The 20,798-nt window shown below is 48.9% G+C and overlaps 1 protein-coding gene across 1 annotated transcript; it reads left to right on the top strand.

The window, feature by feature from the left end:
• The first annotated feature begins 8,357 nt into the window (after nucleotides 1–8,357).
• Nucleotides 8,358–20,213, top strand: Trim63 (tripartite motif containing 63). The gene is made up of 9 exons (XM_051173683.1): nucleotides 8,358–8,554; nucleotides 9,561–9,733; nucleotides 12,808–12,976; nucleotides 13,965–14,060; nucleotides 15,758–15,991; nucleotides 17,352–17,374; nucleotides 17,677–17,801; nucleotides 19,205–19,276; nucleotides 20,188–20,213. Exons 1-9 carry the CDS (start codon nucleotides 8,396–8,398, stop codon nucleotides 20,196–20,198), a joined length of 1,062 nt encoding a protein of 353 aa, XP_051029640.1. The 5' UTR covers nucleotides 8,358–8,395; the 3' UTR covers nucleotides 20,199–20,213.
• The last annotated feature ends 585 nt before the right edge of the window (nucleotides 20,214–20,798 follow it).

Here is a 20,798-nt window from a genome sequence, read left to right on the forward strand (position 1 = left end):
CCTGTGTTTCTCTTCCCAGCATCTTTTAAACATTGAGTGAGCTGTCTGGAAAGTGGCTCATGTAGCTCCAGTGAAGCCCTCAGATAAACTGGCCTACAATCCAGCCAATGTCTTCACCACCACAGACTCTTAGTGACCCTGAGGCAGAAACTCCAACTTAGCTAATCCGCCAAAACTATGATAGTCAATGGTTATTATGGGTTTTAGCGAAATTCAGGGATAATTTGTTAGGCAGAAAAAAGGCAATCCACAGATGGAGGTTGTGGGATGACAAGCCAAGGCTGAAATAGGAGACCACAAGGGCCAACCTAGGCTGTAAATGGAGACCTCACCTCAAACATAATTGAAGCCAGCACCTGTAATCACCAAGTTCCAGAAGCTGTGGCAGGAGAATTGTCACCAACTGGAGGTCAGCCTGTGTTATACAGTAAGATCCAAATCAGTGGGGGGGTTACACATTGAGGCCAGTTGTAGCTAAGTTGGTTGAGTGCTTGCCTAGTATGTGTGAGCCTTGGACTCTATCCCCAGCCCCACAGTAAGCCAGGTGTGGTAGTTCACACCTGTGATCACAGCACTCAGGAGTGGAGGCAGGAGGATCAAGAGTTCAAGGTGGGGGCTGGAGAGATGGCTCAGAGGTTAAGAACACTGGCTGCTCGTCCAGAGGTCCTGAGTTCAATTCCCAGCAACTACATGGTGGCTCACAACCATCTGTAATGAGATCTGGTGCCCTCTTCTGGCATGCTGGTATACATGCAGGTAGAACACTTTATACACAATAAATAAATAAATCTTGGGGAGTTGGCTGCTTGCCTTTAAAAAAAAAAAAATGAGGTCAAGGTCATCCTCAGCTCTACACTAAGTTCAAGTCCAGCCTGGGATGAGTCTGTCACAACAAACCCACAAGCATATCTTCATCCCACTCTGCTGAGCTCTGGTAGCCAGACTTGCTCCCTATCCAGGACAGTATGTTTGTGAAGAACTGTCAGGATCCCACCTTTGTGCTGTAGAGGGCTAAAGGATAATCACCCTGAAGTTTAGACTCTTGGCCCAGAGCTCTCTGCTCTACCTGTCATTTCACAGGTTAGCAAGCTGAAAGGAAGATGCTGAGGGCCTGCCCGAGGGCCAGAACTAACCACTGCTGTGAAGGATCCTAAACTTGACCTCAGCTGCCTTGGTCCTGGGCAGCCTCTTCGTTGCTCTCAAGGGCTCAGAGTGTGGCTCTGTCCCTTCTCACACTTCACAAAGCACTTTAACCCCCCTTTCCGGGCCCATCCGTCCACAGCCACCTCATATGCTCAGCCCCCAAGCGCCCTGAGATATAGTCCCTTTCTCCCTGCCTCCCTGCCTCCCTTCCTTTCTTCCTTTCTTCCTTTCTTCCTTCTTTCCTTTCTTTTTTATCGACACAGGGTTTCTCTGTAAGAGCCCTAGCTATCCTGGATCTAGCTCTGGATCCAGACTGGCTTCAAACTCACAGAGATCCAACAGTGTCTGCCTCCCAAATTCTGGGATTAAAGATGTTGCCACCATTCCTAGCCTGATAGTCCCTTTCTTTAAAGACTGTTGGTCCCATAAAAATGGCTGCACTCCATCTTGGCCCAAGGACAGAGAGTTCAAAACTGTCCTCAGTAAGTCATAACACCTAAAGGTCAAAGGTGTGGCTACAGTAAGGTGTTTGGCTGTTTTATTCTAAATAACAACAGAACTGGTCTGACTACTCCTGATCCTCAAGGCTAAGGAACAAGAAGTTGAATCTAAGAGTTCTTGGGACACTCTGGTCCTTTCTATGGCATGTGGGTCAGGCCCAGTGGACATCGTCCTGGCCCCTGGGACATTACATCATGCTCCAGAATCCATGGGCCTGATGCTGCCAACTGCTCTGACTTTAGCCACTAGATCAAATGACCATTGGTTTGATCCTGTGATTTGGGCTGATTCTTTACTGAAGATGACATCAAAGGCTATGGCTGAGACTTCAAGCCCTAGCAAAAGAGTCCCCTGCCTTCCTGCTCTTGTCCTAAAGAGGCAGAATGGACCCCCACACTCTTTGTGGGGGAGGGAAGGGCAGGTGGGAGCAGGCAGGCACCTGACACAGAGCTGTTCCGGGACATACTGTGATAAACCAGGAAAGCGGTCCAGCAAGTCGAAAACACGGGGAGATATGAAAGGGAAGATGAGGCGGTCTCCTCCCCCATGATACCACTATCCCCACAACTTCGTCATCTTGTACAGCTCCCCTGAAAATAGACCAGTGCGGACAAAAAGGGACCCTTGGGGATCCTTCCCAGCAGTTGTTCCATTTGGCAGGTGGAGTCACTGGGGGTGGGTGTGGCCTGCTGGGTATCACTTGGCAAGTCTTGGTCACAGAGAGTCAGAGACAAGGTTCCTGCCCTTGGCCAGGGTCTCCTATGACCCAAGAGGCCTCAAGCTCTCAGGTTTCTAAAAAGTCCCTTTTCTAGTGACAGTCCAAGGAGCACAGACTTGGGAGCTCAACAGGCCTGTTCCAGCTTTACCAGTACCAGTTGTGTACACATGGAGCTCCATATACCAGTCTGTGCCTCAGTTTCCTCTTCTGTAACAAGGAGACAACAAGCCTGTATACAGGCCTGTTAGTGCATGTCTGTAATCCCAGTCACGTGGAGACTAAGGCAGGAGGCGTCAAAAGTTGGAGACAAAAAGTCTATAGAGGGAGTTGAGACCAGCCCTCTCACCTTGGCAACACTGTATCTCAAAATAAAGTGGGGGAAAAAAAGATTGGCAACATGATTATTTAGGGGGTGGGTGGGAAAGTAGTAGGTTTCCACCACTGTGGAAACAGCCTCAGACTGAATTAGAAAACACTTGGTTACCCCCACAACAACCATGGCACTATTGCACTATTGTTTACATGTTGCCTAGTAGGTCAGTATTGCAGCTTGCAGAGTTCACAGTCAAGTAAAACTACTGATGTGTACAAAAAAAAAATTGAACCCAGCATAATTCCCAGCACGCACATTGGCAGAGTCATTTCATTGGTAAACTCACTGCCGCTGTGTTTGTCTGATGAGACTTGCACGAAATTGGACCTGTGGACGCTTCATCATGGATAGAGGGTCCAGGAGGTACCACTCTTCCAAGCATTACTGTCTGCAGCTGATGCTTGTAGGAGGGAGCCTTGCTGACAAGAAGGGACCCCAGTGGGAGAGGGAAGGAATGGGAGGTGAACATAACTAAAATCCATTATACAAATGCATGAAGTTGGCAAACAATTTTTTTTTTTTTTTTTTTTTTTTTTTTTTGAGACAGGGTTTCTCTGCGGCTTTGGAGGCTGGCCTGGAACTTGCTCTGTAGACCAGGCTGGCCTTAAACTCACAGAGATCTGCCTGCCTCTGCCTCCCGAGTGCTAGGATTAAAGGCATGCACCACCAATGCCCAGCAACAGCAAACCATTTTTAATAATTTATTTAATTCTATTTTGATATGCCTTGGTGTGAGGATATTAGAGCCCTTGGAACTTGAGTTACAGTTGTGAACTTTCACATGGGTGCTGGGAATTGAACCTGGCTCCTCTGGAAGGGCAAACAGTGCTCCTTTTTTGTTTTAATTTTATATACATTGGCATGTTGTCTGCATGTACATCTGGGTGAGGGTGTTGGGTCCCCTGGAAGTGGAGTTACAGACAGCTGTAAGCGCCATGTGGGTGCTGGGAATTGAAGTCAGGACCTCTGGTAAAGTAATCAATGCTCTTAACAGCTGAGCCATCTCTCCAGTCCTGACAAATAATTTTTTAAAACAGAGAAGGTTGCGGTACAGCTTGGTGGTAGAGTGTGCATGTTTAGCATGCACAAGGTCTTATGTTCATTCTCCAGTAATACATACACATGCACATACACATATATGCACACACACACACATACACAAACCAATGAATTAATTGAAGCTGGGCTTAATTACATGAGCTTATTTAATTGTTCTTCCTACGTTCATATGTTTGAAATCTTCATTAAAGAAAAAATAAGCCAGACATTGAATCCTGTGCCTGTAATCTCAGGACTTGGGGGGTAGAGGCAGACAGATCACATCTTTACCACCAGTCTGCCAAATTCCCTATCTACATGAGATCCAGCATTTAAAAACAAAACAAACAAAAGCTTGCATCAGCTATGGTGGCACATGCCTCTAATACCAGCACTTGAGAGGCAGAGACAGGCGGATCTCTGTGAGTTTGAGACCAGCCTGATCTACAGAAGAGATCTAGGCCAGCAAAGGCTACATTGTGAGACTCTGTCTGCCCTTAAAAACAGTCCTGGGCCCAACTCACCACAGATAATTCATATTGATCTCTTCACCTGCCAGTCCCGTGGCTCTCTAGTTTGTTCTAATGCCTGGTAGTGGTGTTGGATTATAATTTCATGGCGATGCCACTGGCTCTGTTACTTACTCCTGGTGGAGCTTGGCCATGACACTGCATGTCCCTGAGCCTCGACAGATGAGCGGGAGGCAGAGAAGGTGCTGCCCTCTGCCCCACCGAGTCACTCTGAAGGCTGAATGACGGGACGTGTGGAAAAGTCTCAGCACAACGGCCAGCCCATAATAAGCACTCAATACCTGCTCTAATAGAGGAGCACAGGTTTGAGAGTCAGGCTACCTTGAACGTGAACCAGGGCCTGGCTCTGCCATTTGTAGCTATGTGCCTTTGGCCACGTCAGCTAACTCTCAGAGCCTCACTTCCGGCTGGGAGAGGAAAAACACAGATCTCCTGAAGGACAGATGTGAGGATCGAATGACCAGACATGTTTTGCTGCCCAGTGCAGCCCACATGAGAATTTCCTCACCTCACCCCTTGACTTTCAACATCGCTGGCCTTACACGTGTCCACGCTGGAGGCCATCCCACTGCCCATTTGCTGGGGCTCTGCACCTGGCCTGCCCAGTGTGGCTGGAGAAAGTCAACAGGAACCTGCCTGGCTCCTCCCAGGTGACAAGCATGTCCAGGACACAGACAGCAGCAAGGCCCTTCCTTGTTCGCCACAGGGGCTAATCTAGACCCTCTCTTGCCACCTGCCACCTCAGCCCCAGAATGTTCCCTCTGTCTTTTTCCTCTCCCAGCCTGCATCTCAAAACTGAAATTCCCACTGTCAGACTCAGGCCTATCTCTACTTTCTCATCATTGTCTGAACTATCTTAGCTTTAAGTATCTTCTTAAAATATAAATTTCTGTTAAGTCACAATCTCTGGGAATCAGCTCTCTCCTTTCATAGCTCAGGTCTTGGTCCACAAGTCCAGTGATTTCTTGTGCCAGAGCCCTGCCATTGGCTCTTAAGTATCTTCTTGTTTGTTTGTTTTGAAATAGAGGCTTATCTCTGGTTAGCCTGGGGTTCACTATGTAGACCAGGCTAGTCTCAAACTCACAGAGATCCCCTTGCCTCTGCCTCCCGATGGCTGCCATTAAAGGCGCAGGCCATTGCCACCACTTCTACCGGGCCCCCTTTTTGTGTTTTGCTTTGTGAGATAGGATCTAATATACCCATGTTAGCCTTGGACTCACTGTGTAGCTGAGGATGACCTTGAATTTCTTTTTTAAAAAATATTTATCTTATTTCTAAAATTGAAGTTTTTATGCATATGGTTTGCCTGTCTGTATTCGGTGCGCCACACCTGTGCCCACAGAACCAAAAGAAGGCATAAGTTCCCTTGGGCCTGGTGTTACGGATGGTTGTGAGCCACCATGTAGGTGCTGGGAACCAAACCCAGGTCCTCTGAAAGGACAGCCAGTGCTCTTAACCACTGAGCCATCAGCCATATCACACCTCTCAAGTAGGCAAGAGTCAGGATGTCCCAGTTGGCACCAGGGACCTTTTTATAGCTCCCCTCAGCATTCCTCAGAGTGCTGGCTTCTTTGTCACACTGTCCCCTCATAGCTGTAAAATAACTGCCCACTTTCTCATGGTCCTATTCCAAATAAAAATGCAACTTTCTTCTTGCACTCATGTTTTTATCCTGGAGAAAGTTCTTAGTGTTAGTGAATGTTATTGTCACTGACATTGGCAATACCTGCACCATTAGACAGAAAGGAATGAGATTACCAGCATAGGCTTAAACCTCTTGTGATTATCCCGTGACAGGAGAAGGAACCGCTTTCTTGGAGCACCAGGCTGCTCATGCCTGAATAAACCAAGGTCCTGTGAACTGGGACGAATACCTCTTCTCAGTACTCATCTTCTCCCGCTTAGATGGCCCCGGAGTATCGACTTATCCCAAACACACCTCCATAGATGCCAGAAGCTCACACTGGACTGTGTCTCAGAGCCACTGGCTGGCTGTGTGACTTCACGCAGGTTACTTTGCCTCTCTGTGCCTGACCTGCCTGTTGGTTTAATGGGGATGTAATGGTTCTTGCACTGTAGATTGTTCAGGTGACAAAATGCAGCAAGGGGTGTGAGTCCTTAGCACCGTGCCTGACATGTAGCAGGGGCTCAGCAAATACTAGTCACCAGGATTTGGGGTTGAGCAGAACCACTACGTCTGAAAAAACTGACTTGTGTTCACACTGCAGCCCCGGCTGGCCTGAACTCACAGTAGTCCTCCTGCCTGAGTCACTAGGTCTGGATTTCTGTCCTGTGTAATCCAGTTGGGACTGGTCCCTCTTCCTCCTCACCTGCCCTTTCCTGAGGCTGGCCCCTCTGCTCTTGGGACCCCCTAAGGTTTTTTTTTTTGAAGGGGCTATTTATGGAGAATGGAACATAAGTCCTCATCACACATGCTAGACAAATGCTCTACCATTAAGTCATCCCCACTCTCCTTTTACCTTTAAAAGTATTTTTATTCTGTGTATGGGTGTTTTGCTTGCATGTATGTGTGTATACCATGTGCATCCAGAAAGAGGGCAGACTCCTTGGAACTGTGAGCAGCCATGTGGGCCCTGGGATTTGAACCTGGATCCCCTGAAAGAGTATCCAGTGCTCTTAATTGTTGAGCTGTCTCTCTAGCCCCTGCTTTTTTTGTTGTTGCTTTTGTTTTTGTTTTTCAAGACAGTGTGTAGCAACCCTGGCTGTCCTGGAACTTGCCGTAGACCAAGCTGGCCTCAAACTCACAGAGATCCACCTGCCTCTGCCTCCCAAGTGCTGAGATTAAAAAGCCTCCACCACCTGGCTTCTGTTTTTCCTTTTATTCTGAGACATGACATCACCATATAGCCCAGGATGGTCGTGAACTTTTAATCCTCCTGCCTCAGCCTCCTGAGTAGCTGGGAATATAGACCTGCAGATCACTAGATCTCAGCTCAGGGCTCTGATCACTGTTGTCTCAAGAGATCCACATGTTCCACAGTCTCTGGTTCTCCTGGGGCCCAAGAATGAACATATATGCAAAGCCCAGGGGAGCCTCCGGCAGACTCCCGAGTATAAGGGCACAGATTCAGAGGCAGAGCAGGGGATCTCACATTTGTCTTCTTTCTGAGCTATGAGCATCTCCGTGCAGGGAAAGCAAGTGAGCATGTGAATGCAGGTTGTCATCAGGCACCTAACCACTGAGCCACCCCACCAGCTCTCAAGAAAGACCCCCTTTTATAAAAAAGTTTTAATGTATTTAAGTGCTCTATCTGAATGTATGTCTTTATAATGGGTGTCAAAACCCAATCCAGATGATGTGAGCCACCATGTGGTGCTGGGAATTGAACTCAGGACCTCTGGAAGAACAGCCAGTACTCTTAACCTCTGAGCCATCTCTCTAGGCCCAAGAAAGTCCCTTTAGCATGAAGTACAGTAAATGGCTGAGGGATGTCAGGGTGAGCTTCCCAGAACCATCAAAATGCTTGGCTGGAGTCTGAGGCAAGGGAAAGGGCACACCGAGGGGCTGCCCAAGCCCTTATCTTGGAGCTGCTCAAGGATCCAGAAGGGGAACTGATTTAGGTTGGTAAGGAGCTCGACTGTCCATCCTTTGAATGCCTGGCAGCCTTCCTCCAGCTCCTACTCCCTCACTTTCACCTGACTGGGGGGGGGGGGGAAGCAGGAGGGGGTGGAGTGCGGGGTGGAGACCAACTTGTGCAGGAAACTAGGGTAGCTGGCCCTCCCCTGAACATGGCCCTGGACGATCTGTTCTTGTTTACGACCCCCATCCCAGGGGAACAGTGATTGCTCATCCCTGCATGTGATCTGAGAGGGCCAAATCTTTGGGGCCTGGAGGAAACTCAAGCCCAGCCAGCAGCAGCTTGGCATAGGAATGCTCAGCTGGTCCCCTCCTGGGCCTCATGTGACCAGAGGTACAGTTATAAATATCAGAGGGGCCTCAGCCCAAGACAGAAGTCAGACGCCCGGAGAAGACAAAGAGGATCGGAGAGGTGTGGGAGACAAAGGCAAGCCCCGCAGAGCTGCTTCGTGGGACAGAGGTGGGAGAGGCAGGCAGCCACATCTCAAAGCAATATGGATTATAAATCTAGCTTGATTCCGGATGGAAACGCCATGGAGAACCTGGAGAAGCAGCTGATCTGCCCCATCTGCCTGGAGATGTTTACCAAGCCTGTGGTCATCCTGCCCTGCCAGCACAACCTTTGCCGGAAATGTGCCAACGACATCTTTCAGGTCAGCACTGAGCTCGGCCCAGACATGGAAGCAGCGCCCCACCACTCCCCCAGGACGGCTTCTCAGATTCCCCTCCCTCTCAGACTAGGTCACTCGTGACCACTAGCTCCAATGTGAAGCCAAGCAGAGACCCCTGGGAAGGGGTAGAGATTGTGTAGGGGTGGAGGGGTGGGGTTGGGGGTTGGGGGCGGATAAGGGGAAGGAGGAGCTACCCCAGTCCTTCTTCACCCTGCCCACAGCTCCAGCTCTGCCTGGACAGCTCTGCCTGGCCGGCTCACTGTTGAGTCTCTAGAGTCAAATGCATTAGTGATGACGGGGGGGGGGGGGGGAGGAGGGGGTCAGGCCCCAGACAGGAGCCAGCTCCAGCATGGCAGGAGGCATAGAGTGTTGGAACGAGGGTGGCAAGAGGCACAGACACTGCAGCATCCTCAGAGGCTGTTTGCTCCTATACGAGGCCAGAAGGGACGCCATCTTCCTGAGGTGGGAAAGCGAATAGTTGTGGTGACTGCCCTGAAAGGTGGATTCAAGGGTCCCTAGTCACTACAGAAAATGGCCTTCAAAGTCAGACAGAGTTGTGTATACCAATAATTCCAGCGTTCAGGAAGCCGGGGCAGGAGGATTGCTGAGAGTCTGAAGCCAGTCTGGTTACCTAACCCTAGCTCAAAAACAAAACCGACAAACCAAAATCTATTCTTTCACAGTTTTCTTCAACAGTCCTCGGAGCTGGTGCTAATTCTAAGGCCTGTGATATCAGCGGTAAACTGAGGCATACAGAGAGTTGCTTGCCTAAAGTCACATGACTTGAATTCATGTTGGCTGATACTATTTAAAGGCTTCAACCAAGAAACTCCACCACGTGGGTGGGCTGGTTCTAAGTCAAGACTAGGCGCCTGTGTCCTTTGTTTTGGACGGTGTGTGTGTGTGGGGGGGGGTCACTGGGGAGAGGAGGACTGGAAACTGGAGAGGGAAGAAACTCCAGCCTCATCTTTGCCTTGTCTGTCTGCAGGCTGCAAATCCCTACTGGACCAACCGCAGTGGCTCAGTGTCCATGTCTGGAGGCCGTTTCCGCTGCCCCTCATGCCGACATGAGGTGATCATGGACCGACATGGGGTGTATGGCCTGCAGAGGAATCTCCTGGTGGAGAACATCATTGACATCTACAAGCAGGAGTGCTCCAGGTCAGTGAGCAGCTGAACAGCCCAGGCTCCCGCCCCAGCCACACCCCCCAGGAGACTATAGCCACGTTCACCAGTACAGAGAGCCATCACCCTCCAGCTCACACAGAACCTCAGCTCTTGAGTTCACTGGGTGTAGTAGGGATATGAAAGAGAGCCTGAGACCTGTGTGTGTGTGTGTGTGTGTGTGAGAGAGAGAGAGAGAGAGAGAGAGAGAGAGAGAGAGAGAGAGCACATGTTCTCTGAATTGCATCCTCAGAGTTGTTTGTGTTTTGAAGATGAAGCTTTGGCATGTAGCCCAAGCTGATATCAACATGAGATACTTTGGTTTCAGAATCCTAATATTAAAAAAATATTTTTATTCTATTTTTCTTATAATTATGCCTGTGCATTGTGTATGTGTGTGTGTGTATGTGCCTGGTGTCTGTGGAAGCCAAAAGAGGGTACTGGATCCCTGTATTAGTCAAGGTTCTCTAGAGGAATAGAATAAATATAAGCCCAGGATTCATTAGGATGGCATTTAGGCTGTAGTCCAGCTAGCTAGTCCAACAACAGAAGGTCCAAGAATTCAGTAGTTTTCAGCCCACAAGACTGGATGTCTCGCTTGGCCTTCAATATATGCTGGAATCTCTAATATATGCTGGCTCTAATGCCAATGCAAGAATGGACTTGCCAGTGAGAGCAAGAGCAAGCAGGTGAAGAGAAAGCTTCCTTCTTCCATGTCCTTTATGCTGGATTCCAGCAGAAGGTGTGGCCCAGGTTAAAGATGGATCTTCCCACTTCACACAAGATTTGGATTAAAAGTGTGTCTTCCCACTTAAAATGATTTAATTAAGAAAAAATTAAGAAAATGGGTATACCTAGCCACTTGGGTTTTAGTTAATTCCAGATGTAGCCAAGGTGACAAGATATTGCCATCACAGTCCCCCTGGCACTAGAACTGGAGTTACAGATGGCTATGAGCGGTCATGTGGGTGCTGGGACCCAAGCCCAGGTCCTCTGCAAGAGTAGTAAGCTCTCTTAATTGCCCACCTGTTCCTCCAGTCTCCACAGTGAATATTGCAAACATCTTTGTTATATTGGTCTCATGTAGCTAGAACGCAACACTACAAATGGACATTGTTGAGTCCCAGTCACAGTGGCATATGTCTGCAATCCTAGCAACTTGGGGGTCTGAGGCAGGAGGATCTCAGTTTCAAGGCTCACCTAGGCTACACTGCAAATGCAGTGCCTGCCTAGACCACTCAGCAGGAGTCTGATTCAAAGGAAAGTAAAATAATAAAAATAAGGGGCTGGAATAGGGCTCGATGATAGAACTCTTTCTAATACAAGGCCCTGTCCTGTCCCTCCCTCTGATAGGACATGCATATGAATTTTAAATTATTTGTATTATTTATTTTTATTAGTGTGTGGAGTAGGCACACACACCATGGTCCTTGTGTAGAGGTCAGAGGACAACTTTGTGGAATCCTTTCTCTCCTTCTGCCTTTACATGAATTCTAGGGATCAAACTCGGTTGCTAGCCTCATGTTGCAATGCAAGTACCCTTGTCTACAGAGCCATCTTGTTGGCCCACAGATGCCTATTTCTGAGACAATGATAATGATGGTGATGGTAATAACAATAATAATGCAATTTATAGTATACAATGTCAGCCCAAGGCTGTAGAGCCTGGAAGAGTATGTTTTATTTGGACTCTTTGAGGCTTTTCCCTGATAGGTGAATGACCACGACAGTTGCCCTTGACCAAGGTCTGGGAGAGCAGCAGGTGATACCAGGAAACCTGTATCACCACAGCCACAGTTCGAGGTCCCTGAACTCAAAGATGAAATAAAAAACAAAAACAAAGCCAGACTGGATAGGGACTCCTGGAGCAGGCAGGGAAGTCTGGGGTGTGACAGCCATGCAGGGCGCTGGGAGGTAAGACATTGACACTGATGGGGACAGTCACTATTTGAGACTTATGAGATGCTTACATGTTAGGGGCTGGGCATCAGAGGTAGTATAGACATGGCTGTTTATCCTAAGGAGGTGTAAGTTCTGTCTTGATTGGGTGGTAAGACCTTGCCTAAAAACCCCAGTGGATGCTGGGAAATGACCGATGTTGGAGAGGAGCGTACTAGGCACCCCAAGCAGAGAAAGCAATGAAGGGCAGAAGGAAGAAACTCTTGGGCCAGCAAGTTGTAAAGGTGCTTGCTGCCAAGCCTGTCAACCTGAGTTCTACCCTCAGGACCCACATGGTAGAAGGAGAGAATAAACTCCTTCAAGCTGTCCTCCGACCTCCATCATGTTCCATTTCCCCTCAACACACACACATAGTCAGTAAAGGCATTTTTAAAATTAAAAATGAAGAGAGCTTTGTGGGGCATAGGTCAAGGTTTGCACTGGGCTTCTAGACAGCTCTACCCCCACTATGTGCTGTTGGTATGGCTTAGGGTGTACATACTGTCCCCTTCTCTGAACCCTTACACACACTCAGGATGTGTTTACTCGTGTATTCTTTCTGCTTGCATTTCATTTCCATGGTCTCCACGCCAGGTACTGTATGTTATAGATACTGGGGAGAAAAACAAGCAGGCTTCCCAGCCTGGTTGAAGGCTATGGTCTGATAGATTAAATATAGACATAAGAGTTGCTATCAGAATAAGTTGCCCAGGCCCAGCAAACAAGAGCTTTGGGGCTATAATTAGAGCAAAGGTGTTCGCCTCCCCTGCCTGTGTGCTGGGCGACCTTGGGCAAGTCCGTTCATTTTCGGGGACTCTGCTGTCTCTTCCCTAGGGTCAGCATCTTCTGGTCTGACCCTAGAATTCCGGGATCCTCCCCAGGTCTCCTGTACCAACTCAGGCCAGCCCCAGTGCTGGAGTCTGAGTTTGGGGGTTTGGGAACAGGTTTGGTGTCATTAGCTTCCCTGATCTTAGGCTCCCAGGAGCTAAAACAAAGACTGTTTGGAGCAGGATGACACTCTGGGAGCTGACTCGTGGATGTGACGGCCTCCTGTGCTGGGAGTTAGCAAGAGACAGTTAGCAAGGGGACGAGGGGAGGGGAAGTCACTGACTTGTGACTCTTCTCCCTCACAGTCGGCCCCTGCAGAAAGGCAGCCACCCGATGTGCAAGGAGCATGAAGATGAGAAAATCAACATCTACTGCCTCACGTGTGAGGTGCCAACCTGCTCCCTGTGCAAGGTGTTCGGGGCACACCAGGCCTGTGAGGTAGCCCCCCTGCAAAACATCTTCCAGGGACAGAAGGTATTGACTACAGCGGCTGTGCCCAGATGATCCCCAGGGTGGATTTGACCCTTGTGGGTGTGCTGAGCCGACCTTTCAGGAATAGTCCCTCTGGAGGGACTTCCCAGGCCACAGGGACAGCAGCCGTTGCCTCCCTGGGGGAGGTGGCTGAGCTCATGGGTTATACTTAGAGCCATTTGAGAAGACCTGGGTGTGGCCACAGGGAAGAGGCCAGACCCTAGGGCCAGGCTGCCAGGCCCTTCCAGGTCATGGCTTTCCCTCCTGTGTACTCTGGGGTCCCAGACCTCTCCACCTGAGCCTCTCATCTAGCACAAGGCAGAGTGAAGGCTCTTCCCTGGGCCCTGGCAACCCCAGAACCCTGTCTATGTAGTAAGCTGTAACCCTTCCTAAACTCTCTGCTCTCCTCATGCCGCTTGGCTCTTGGGCTTTTCTCTTCTAGAACTTTTCAATACTATTCCTTTTCTCAGAAACTAGCACAGGCCTTTAAGGCTAGCACTCATGAGGCAGAAGCAGGGGGATCTCTATGAATTTGAGGTCAAATGGGTCTACATAGTAAGTTCTGGGCCAGCATAGTAAGACCCTGTCTCGAGAGAGAGAGAGAGAGAGAGAGAGAGAGAGAGAGAGAGAGAGAGAGAGAGAGAGAGAGAGAGAGAGGAAGAAAGAAAGGAAGAAGGAAGGAAGGAAGGAAGGAAGGGAGAAAAAAGGAAAAGACGAAGAAAAAGGAAGAAAGAACATTTGCCTTTTGTCCCTTTGTCAGTATCTTGCTGTTTTGGGTGTTCAGCTTCTCTCTCTGGGTCTCATCTGCCTGTAAAGGACACAGCATCTGTGTCAGTCTCTGCTTTAGACCTGAACCTTACCCTAGAAGGAGGGATAGCAATCCTACTAGTGACTCTATCAGAGAGGGGAGCTGGGATGACATATTGCTATGATGCCGAAAAGCAGCCTGCTCTGAATCTATTTCTGTCTCCTCTCACCCCCTGCCATCCAGACTGAGCTGAGTAACTGCATCTCCATGCTGGTAGCAGGGAATGACCGAGTGCAGACTATCATCTCACAGCTGGAGGACTCCTGCCGAGTGACCAAGGTGAGGGTTCTGAGTGGCCCTGTCTCTGGTGAGGCCAGGCGGACACCTCAAGCACAGCTGGTCTCTGGGGAAGGCCTGAGTTGTGAGTGCAGGTTGGGGTTTGGGGCCTGGGGTGCCCAGTACAGATGGCAGGAAAGGGGTACAGCCATTCGTCCACTCACTCGGCAAATAGTTTGTGAACACAGCAGCTGTGTCAGACTCCGCCCAAGGTCAAGCCTGACCCTGTTGGTCCCTGACTGCAGGGATCCACCAACTCCCTGAATGTCTCTAGCATCAGTCATTTTGCTGCAGAGCAAGGTTCCTGGACCTTTAAAAGTTCACACTTGACCCTATGGAAACTCAGGTTCTGATTCAGGGGATTGGAAATGAAATGGGATTCCCCACTTCTTTACTTATTATTACTATTATTTTTAATGTATAGGAGTGGTTTTTTTTTTTTTTTTTTTTGGTCTTGGTTTTGGTTTTTTGAGACAGGGTTTCTCTGTAGCTTTGGAGCCTGTCCTGGAACTCACCCTGCAGACTAGGCTGGCCTCGAACTCACAGAGATCTGTCTTCCTCTGCCTCCCTAGTGTGCTGACACCACCCAGCCAGCCAGGTGTTTTGCCAAGTGTGTGAGTGCCTGAGGAGGCCAGAAGAGGGAGCTGGATCCCCCAGAACTGGAGTTACAGGTGGTTGTGAGCCACCATGTGGGTGCTGGGAATTGAACGAGGGTCCTCTGGGAGAGCAGCCAGTGCTTGTAACCACTAAGCCATCTCCCCAGCCCTCTTTCTGTCTATCTGTCTGTCTTATTTTCTTTCTCCCTATCTTTGATTTGAGACAAGGTTTTGTGTAGAGCAGGATGACTTTGCGTTTATTATGTAATCTAGGTTGGCTTTGAACTCCTGATTCTCCTAGCTCTACCTTCCAAGTGCTGGGATTATAGCAATGTACCTGGCTGAAACTTTGCATTTCTAATGAGTTTTGGCAGGCTGTTGGTTCCACAGACTACAGAAGGCAGAGGTGATGTGATGCCACATCTGTAATATCAGCATTTGGGAGATGAAGGCAAGCAGAAGGCAAGGTCATCCTCCTACTCACAATGAGGTTGAGGCCAGTCTGGCCCACATGAAACTGTCAAAAACAAACAAAAAGAATAAGAAGAGGAGAAAGATAAAAGAAATGAAGGAAGCTTTCCCATTCCTGGAAGAGTATTCAAAATTCTGCTCTTCCTGGATGCAGTGGCACACACCTCTAATTCCAGCACTTGGGAGGCAGAGGCAGGTGGATCTCTGTGAGTTCAAGGCTAGCCTGATCTACAGAGTGAGTTCCAGGACAGCCAGGGGTACACAGTGAGAGCCTGTCTCCAAAAAGAAGAATAATCTGGTCTCTTCTTGAGGAAGGGTTGGAGCTGGTAAGGGGGGAGGACATCGTAACTGCAAAGTGGACAGCGTGTGGGAAGGGACAGCATTGTGGTCCCTTTAGTGGTTGTCCCATTCTGAAAAGTGCCACTGCCAACCCATCTACTTTTTTTTATTGAGACAAAGTCTCGCTGAGTTGCACCACCTTTGTGCAGGCGTGTTCTTCCCTTAGCTTTGCCTCCTGTGCGGTGAGGACTTGATAGTCTCTCTTCTCCACGCAGATGACTGGTTCTTGGGCCCTTCTGTCTCAAAAGTGGGTTGGGACCTCTTGAGATGAGACTGTAGGATTTCCGTCCTCAGGAAAACAGCCACCAGGTGAAGGAGGAGCTGAGCCAGAAGTTTGACACCCTCTACGCCATCTTGGATGAGAAGAAGAGCGAGTTGCTGCAGCGGATCACGCAGGAACAGGAGGAGAAGCTGGGTTTCATCGAGGCCCTGATCCTCCAGTACCGAGAGCAACTGGAAAAGTCCACCAAGCTTGTGGAAACAGCCATCCAGTCCCTGGATGAGCCTGGAGGGGCCACCTTCCTCTTGGTGAGTGGCACCTGGAAGGTCTGGGAGGATTTGAACTTTTCCTTAACCCTTCAACAGGTCTTTTAAATCTTGGTGAGATGCCAGGCATAGTAGCTCATGCCTGTAATCCTAACACTTGAGATGGTGAGACTCGGGAATTGCAAGTTGAAGGGAAACCAGGTAGAATGTTATCTCAGAATAAAACATGCCAGGGTAGGCTTGGTGGCTCATGACTTTGATCCTAGCACTTGTAAGACACAGGCAGAAGCAGAAGGAGACATGGGCAGAGGCAGGAGGATCTCTGTGAGTTTGAGGCTAGTCTGATCTATATAGGGAGCTCTAGGCCAACCAAGACTGCATAGTGAAACTCTGTCTCAAAATAAACAAACACATTAAAAAATAGATGGCCCTGTGGTTAAGAACATTCTTTGTGCTGCAGCATTGGGGAGTCAGAGGCAGGCTAATTTCTTTGAGTTTGAGGCCAGCCAGGTCTACAGAGCAAATTCCAGGACAGCCAATTACATCATAGAGAGACCGTGTCTCAAAAGATGAAAAGAAAAGGCATGAAAGGAAGGAAGGAAGGAAGGAAGGAAGGAAGGAAGGAAGGAAGGAAGGAAAGAAAGAAAGAAAGAAAGAAAGAAAGAAAGAAAGAACACTTTTTGTTCTTACAAAGGACCTGGATTCTGTTCCTAGCACCTACATGGTAGCTTACAACCAACCATCCATGATGCATGTACGTACATGTATGCAGGTACTCATACATACACATAAAACAAAAACAAACAGATCTTTTCAACAACAGCAAAACCCAAAGGTCTAGAGGGTTGATGACTCAGGGGTCACGAGTGATAACTGCTCTTTCAGAGGACTTGAGTTAGGTTCCCAGCACCCACGTCCGACAGTCACACCAACCTACAATTCCAGTCCCAGGGGAATCTGACACCCCTTTCTGGCCTCCAAAGGCTGCTGCACACGTGTGGTGCACATAAACTCACACAGGCACACATACATACAAAGGAAAAATTTTAAAACAAAGAACTACAGTACCCAAAACCCATGCTCTCAGCTTTTCTCCTGGGCCAGCTTCTCATTTGTCCAGACCATGGGTCTGAAAAGGAGGTCTGATTGACTCTCATCCAGGAGACTTCAGACATTGTGAGTGGCTTGGTCCCAGAACCCTGACTTCTTGCCACAACAGCGGAAGCAGATTGTGGGTGCATGCTGGCCAAGACCTGTGCTGACCAGAGACAGCGAGGAAATGTCCAAGTTCTGCCTAACAGGGCAGGAATCAAGTTACAACTGTACCATGGAACGGTACCTGAGTGTACACTCAGGAGGTCACTGTTTTATGTCTCCTAACCTCTGCTCTTTCTCCCCACAGAGTGCCAAGCAACTCATCAAGAGGTTAGTGTCTCTGGAACTGCCGCCCAAGTCCTTAGTTCCCAATGAATTCCGACACTTGCCCAGTGGGACACTGTGCATTAGTTCTTCAGGCCTTAGGGCTCATCCCCAGCTCATGTCCCCTACTTTCTTGAGTCATCCACTCTGCTTTACCCTGGAGAAGAAACATTCTCTACGTCTTCATCCCCTATCACTTCAGGGATGGACAACGGGGCTGGGACAGACCCGCACAGAGTGGAGGCTGAGCTGTCCCTTCCTGCATGGAGCCCTGGGACCTTACCCTGTCTTTCTCTTTCTCCCCTTAGTATTGTGGAAGCTTCCAAGGGCTGCCAGCTGGGGAAGACAGAGCAGGGCTTTGAAAACATGGACTACTTTACTCTGGATTTGGAACACATAGCAGAAGCCCTAAGGGCCATCGACTTTGGAACAGGTAAAGGACATGGTAACGCTACTTGCTCGCACACCTGCTTGACCTTTGAAGGCAGCAGTCCTCTGAGTCCTGATGGTAGGCAGATCCACTAAAAACACCAAATTTACACAGTCAGTTTCTGCAGGGTCTCTCCATAGAGCCCTGGCTGTCCTAGAATTCTTTAAGCAGACCAAGCTGGCCTGGAACTCACAGAGCTCTGCCTATGCCTCGCTGGGATTAAAGGTGTGTGCCACCATTTGTGGCTACACTGTCAAATTTGGGATGAATCTGGAGCCTAGCACAGTGCCTGCTACATAATTGTTGCTCAATAAATTATTTGCGAAGCCAGGCAGTGGTGGCGCATGCCTTTAATCCTAGCACCTGGGAGGTAGAGGCAGGCAGATATCTGTGAGTTCAAGGCCAGCCTGGTCTGCAAGTGCCAGGATAGGCTCCAAAGCTACAGAGAGAAACCCTGTCTCAAAAAAAAAAAAAAAAAAATTATTTGTGAATCCAAATCTAACTTCAAATCCCGATTCTGCCATTGTGTGCTATTTATGCTATCTGTGAGACTCTGGGTACCTCGGTGTCACCCTCTGCCATTGTGTGCTATTTATGCTATCTGTGAGACTCTGGGTACCTCGGTGTCTCCTGGGTGCTCTCCCACTGAGCCAGCTTTCTGCGCTTCTCTTGAGGTTTTTGATTTTTTGTTTTTGACTAAAAACTAAGGGCTGTTTGTTAGTTCAGGCTTGGAGTCTTAGAACCTGGGAAGTTGAGGCAGAAAGATGGTGAGTTGGAGCAGATTGTACTGTATAAACATAACACGTTGAAGGCCTGTACACCCTTCATAATCATGCTCTGCTTTGTAAATATGCTTGACAAATGCTGACTCTTATTCCCTAAGGCCTGGAAGTGGGGGCTAGGAAAGTTTGAAGGTCACATCCCAGGATGAGAAAGTGAGGACCCAGGTTGCACCTGGGGTTTGGGGGGACACTGTTCTGAGCAGAAACCCCCAGACCACCCCGAGACTGCCTCTCTGTGGACTGTGGACTGAGGCAAACAGCAAGATGCTGAGCAAGCTGACTTCAAAGGCCGAGCAAATTCCTTAAAGCCAAGGACTCTGATCAGGAAGGACAGGAGATGTTTGCCCAGCTTCTTCTTCGTAATGTGTGTGTTTCACTGACATGCACAGAACCCTAAATGTGCCTCCAGCATCCCTGAGGACACAGACACACCAGTGATGAAGGACTGTGATCTGGAGGGAGGAGGCAGGCGGCATGTGGGCTGGACTCTGTGATCTGGGGTCCTACAAGCCCAGTACCTCCTAGGTCCCTGCTGCTTCTAGTACTCAGCTGAGCCCAGGGCCAGTCTTCTAATAGTTGCTCTGAGAAGCCAATCCCATTTTAAAACAATTGGTCTTGTCACAGATGAGGATGAGGAGGAGTTTATTGAAGAGGAGGAGGATCAGCGAGAGGGCGTGTCCACAGAGGGGAAAGAAGGTAAGAACCTTTCTCTGCCTTTGCGCCACCAATGACAGGGGTGCCAGGCTACATATTCTCAGGGCGTGTTTAGCGTTTACTGTTATTTTGGTCCCTTTTTCTGTACATCTGAGGTATGCATGCATATATACATGTTTGCACATGTGTGTGATCAGGGGTGTCCATGAAGACGTCCAAGGCTGACATTGAGGGTCTTCTTGATCGCTCTCCACTATATTCCCTGAGGCAGGGTCTCTTAATTGAACCCAAAGTTCATGGATTTGCTAGTCTAGCTAGCCAAGTTGTCCAGGGGTCCCTTTTCCCGTCTTCTGGGCTCTGCAATCACAGGGACTACCACAGCCTTTCTTTGGGTGGGTGCTGGGGGTCTGAACTCTGGGACCCACCCACCAAGCCAATTCCCAGCTGCCGTCCCTTCCTCCTCTGCCACCTCCTCCTTTTTGTTAATGGCTGGCCTCAAAGGCATGTTGCCCTATACCCAGTTAGTGTTCAAGCCCAATTAATGGAGGCAAATTCCAATCCAGCTAAAGTAGCTAACTCTGAAGAATCTAAGACAGTGGTTCTCAGCCTGTGAGCCATGACCCCTTTCCGTGAAAAGGGAATCAAACGACCCTTTCACAGGGGTTGCCTAAAACCATCAGAAGATGCAGATATTTACATTATGATTCATTCATAACAGCAGCAAAATTGCAGTTATGAAATTTTTTATGGTTGGTGGTCACCACATGAGGAACGTGTTAGAGGTCATTGTATTAGGAAGGTTGAGAAGCCCTGCTCTAAGCCATCTGACAGCTAAATTCTAGTTTGGCTCTTAAGAAAGAGCAGGTTGGAGGTGGTGTTGTTACCATAGCTCTGGACTGGGTCCTCTTGAGTCTGTGTCTCACCATGAGCCTGTGTCTGACTTTCTCTTCCAGGACACCATTGAGGAGCTCAAGAAATAGCCACCCTCTGGATGCAGACTGGGGAGGATGGTGACAGGCCCATCTCAGGAGAGGGCTGGGGCTTGGGGCTCCTGGGGGGTGGGCACAGTGGGGAAGTGTGTCTTCTCTCTGCTCAGAGAGCAGGGACTAGAGTAGGACTCTCCAACGCTGTGTCCAGCAGCTGCTCAAACACGATTGGAAACATACTCTAAATGTCACAGGACACTTTTCTACTTTGGTGAAAAATGAAATATTTTGTATGTTTTTAAAATGTGATTTTTGTATATACCCTTCTATGTATGCCAAGTTGGTGCTTTTTGTATGAGAACTTTTGTATGATCACGCCTGGTCATTGTGTGACTGGCGATTGTCACAAAGAGGGAAGGAAGCAAAGCTAATAGAGTTGCCCACTTCCCTTCCTTGGTGGGAGGGCTGGGTCTCACTCAAAGGCCTAGAAAGGGGCAATGTACTGTATTTCAGTGCCCATCCCCAAACAAGGGGAGAGGACTGAGTTTGTGTTACATGTTGTTTTAATAAATGCACAACAGGCTGGGCCTGGGGGCAAATGCCCTTTAATCCCAGCACTCCAGAGGTAGAGGCAGTTG

This window comes from Phodopus roborovskii, unplaced genomic scaffold (genome assembly GCF_943737965.1).
Source record: "Phodopus roborovskii unplaced genomic scaffold, PHOROB, whole genome shotgun sequence".
Classification (NCBI taxonomy): Eukaryota; Metazoa; Chordata; class Mammalia; order Rodentia; family Cricetidae; genus Phodopus; species Phodopus roborovskii.

What these genes read in the sequence shown, in the direction of transcription:
- Trim63 (XM_051173683.1), top strand. Translation starts at nt 8,396, where the DNA reads ATGGATTATAAATCTAGCTTGATTCCGGATGGAAACGCCATGGAGAAC. An exon ending in GTGCCAACGACATCTTTCAG is followed by an intron (nt 8,555 to 9,560) that starts GTCAGCACTGAG and finishes GTCTGTCTGCAG; the next exon opens with GCTGCAAATCCCTACTGGAC. An exon ending in GCCAAGCAACTCATCAAGAG is followed by an intron (nt 17,375 to 17,676) that starts GTTAGTGTCTCT and finishes TTCTCCCCTTAG; the next exon opens with TATTGTGGAAGCTTCCAAGG.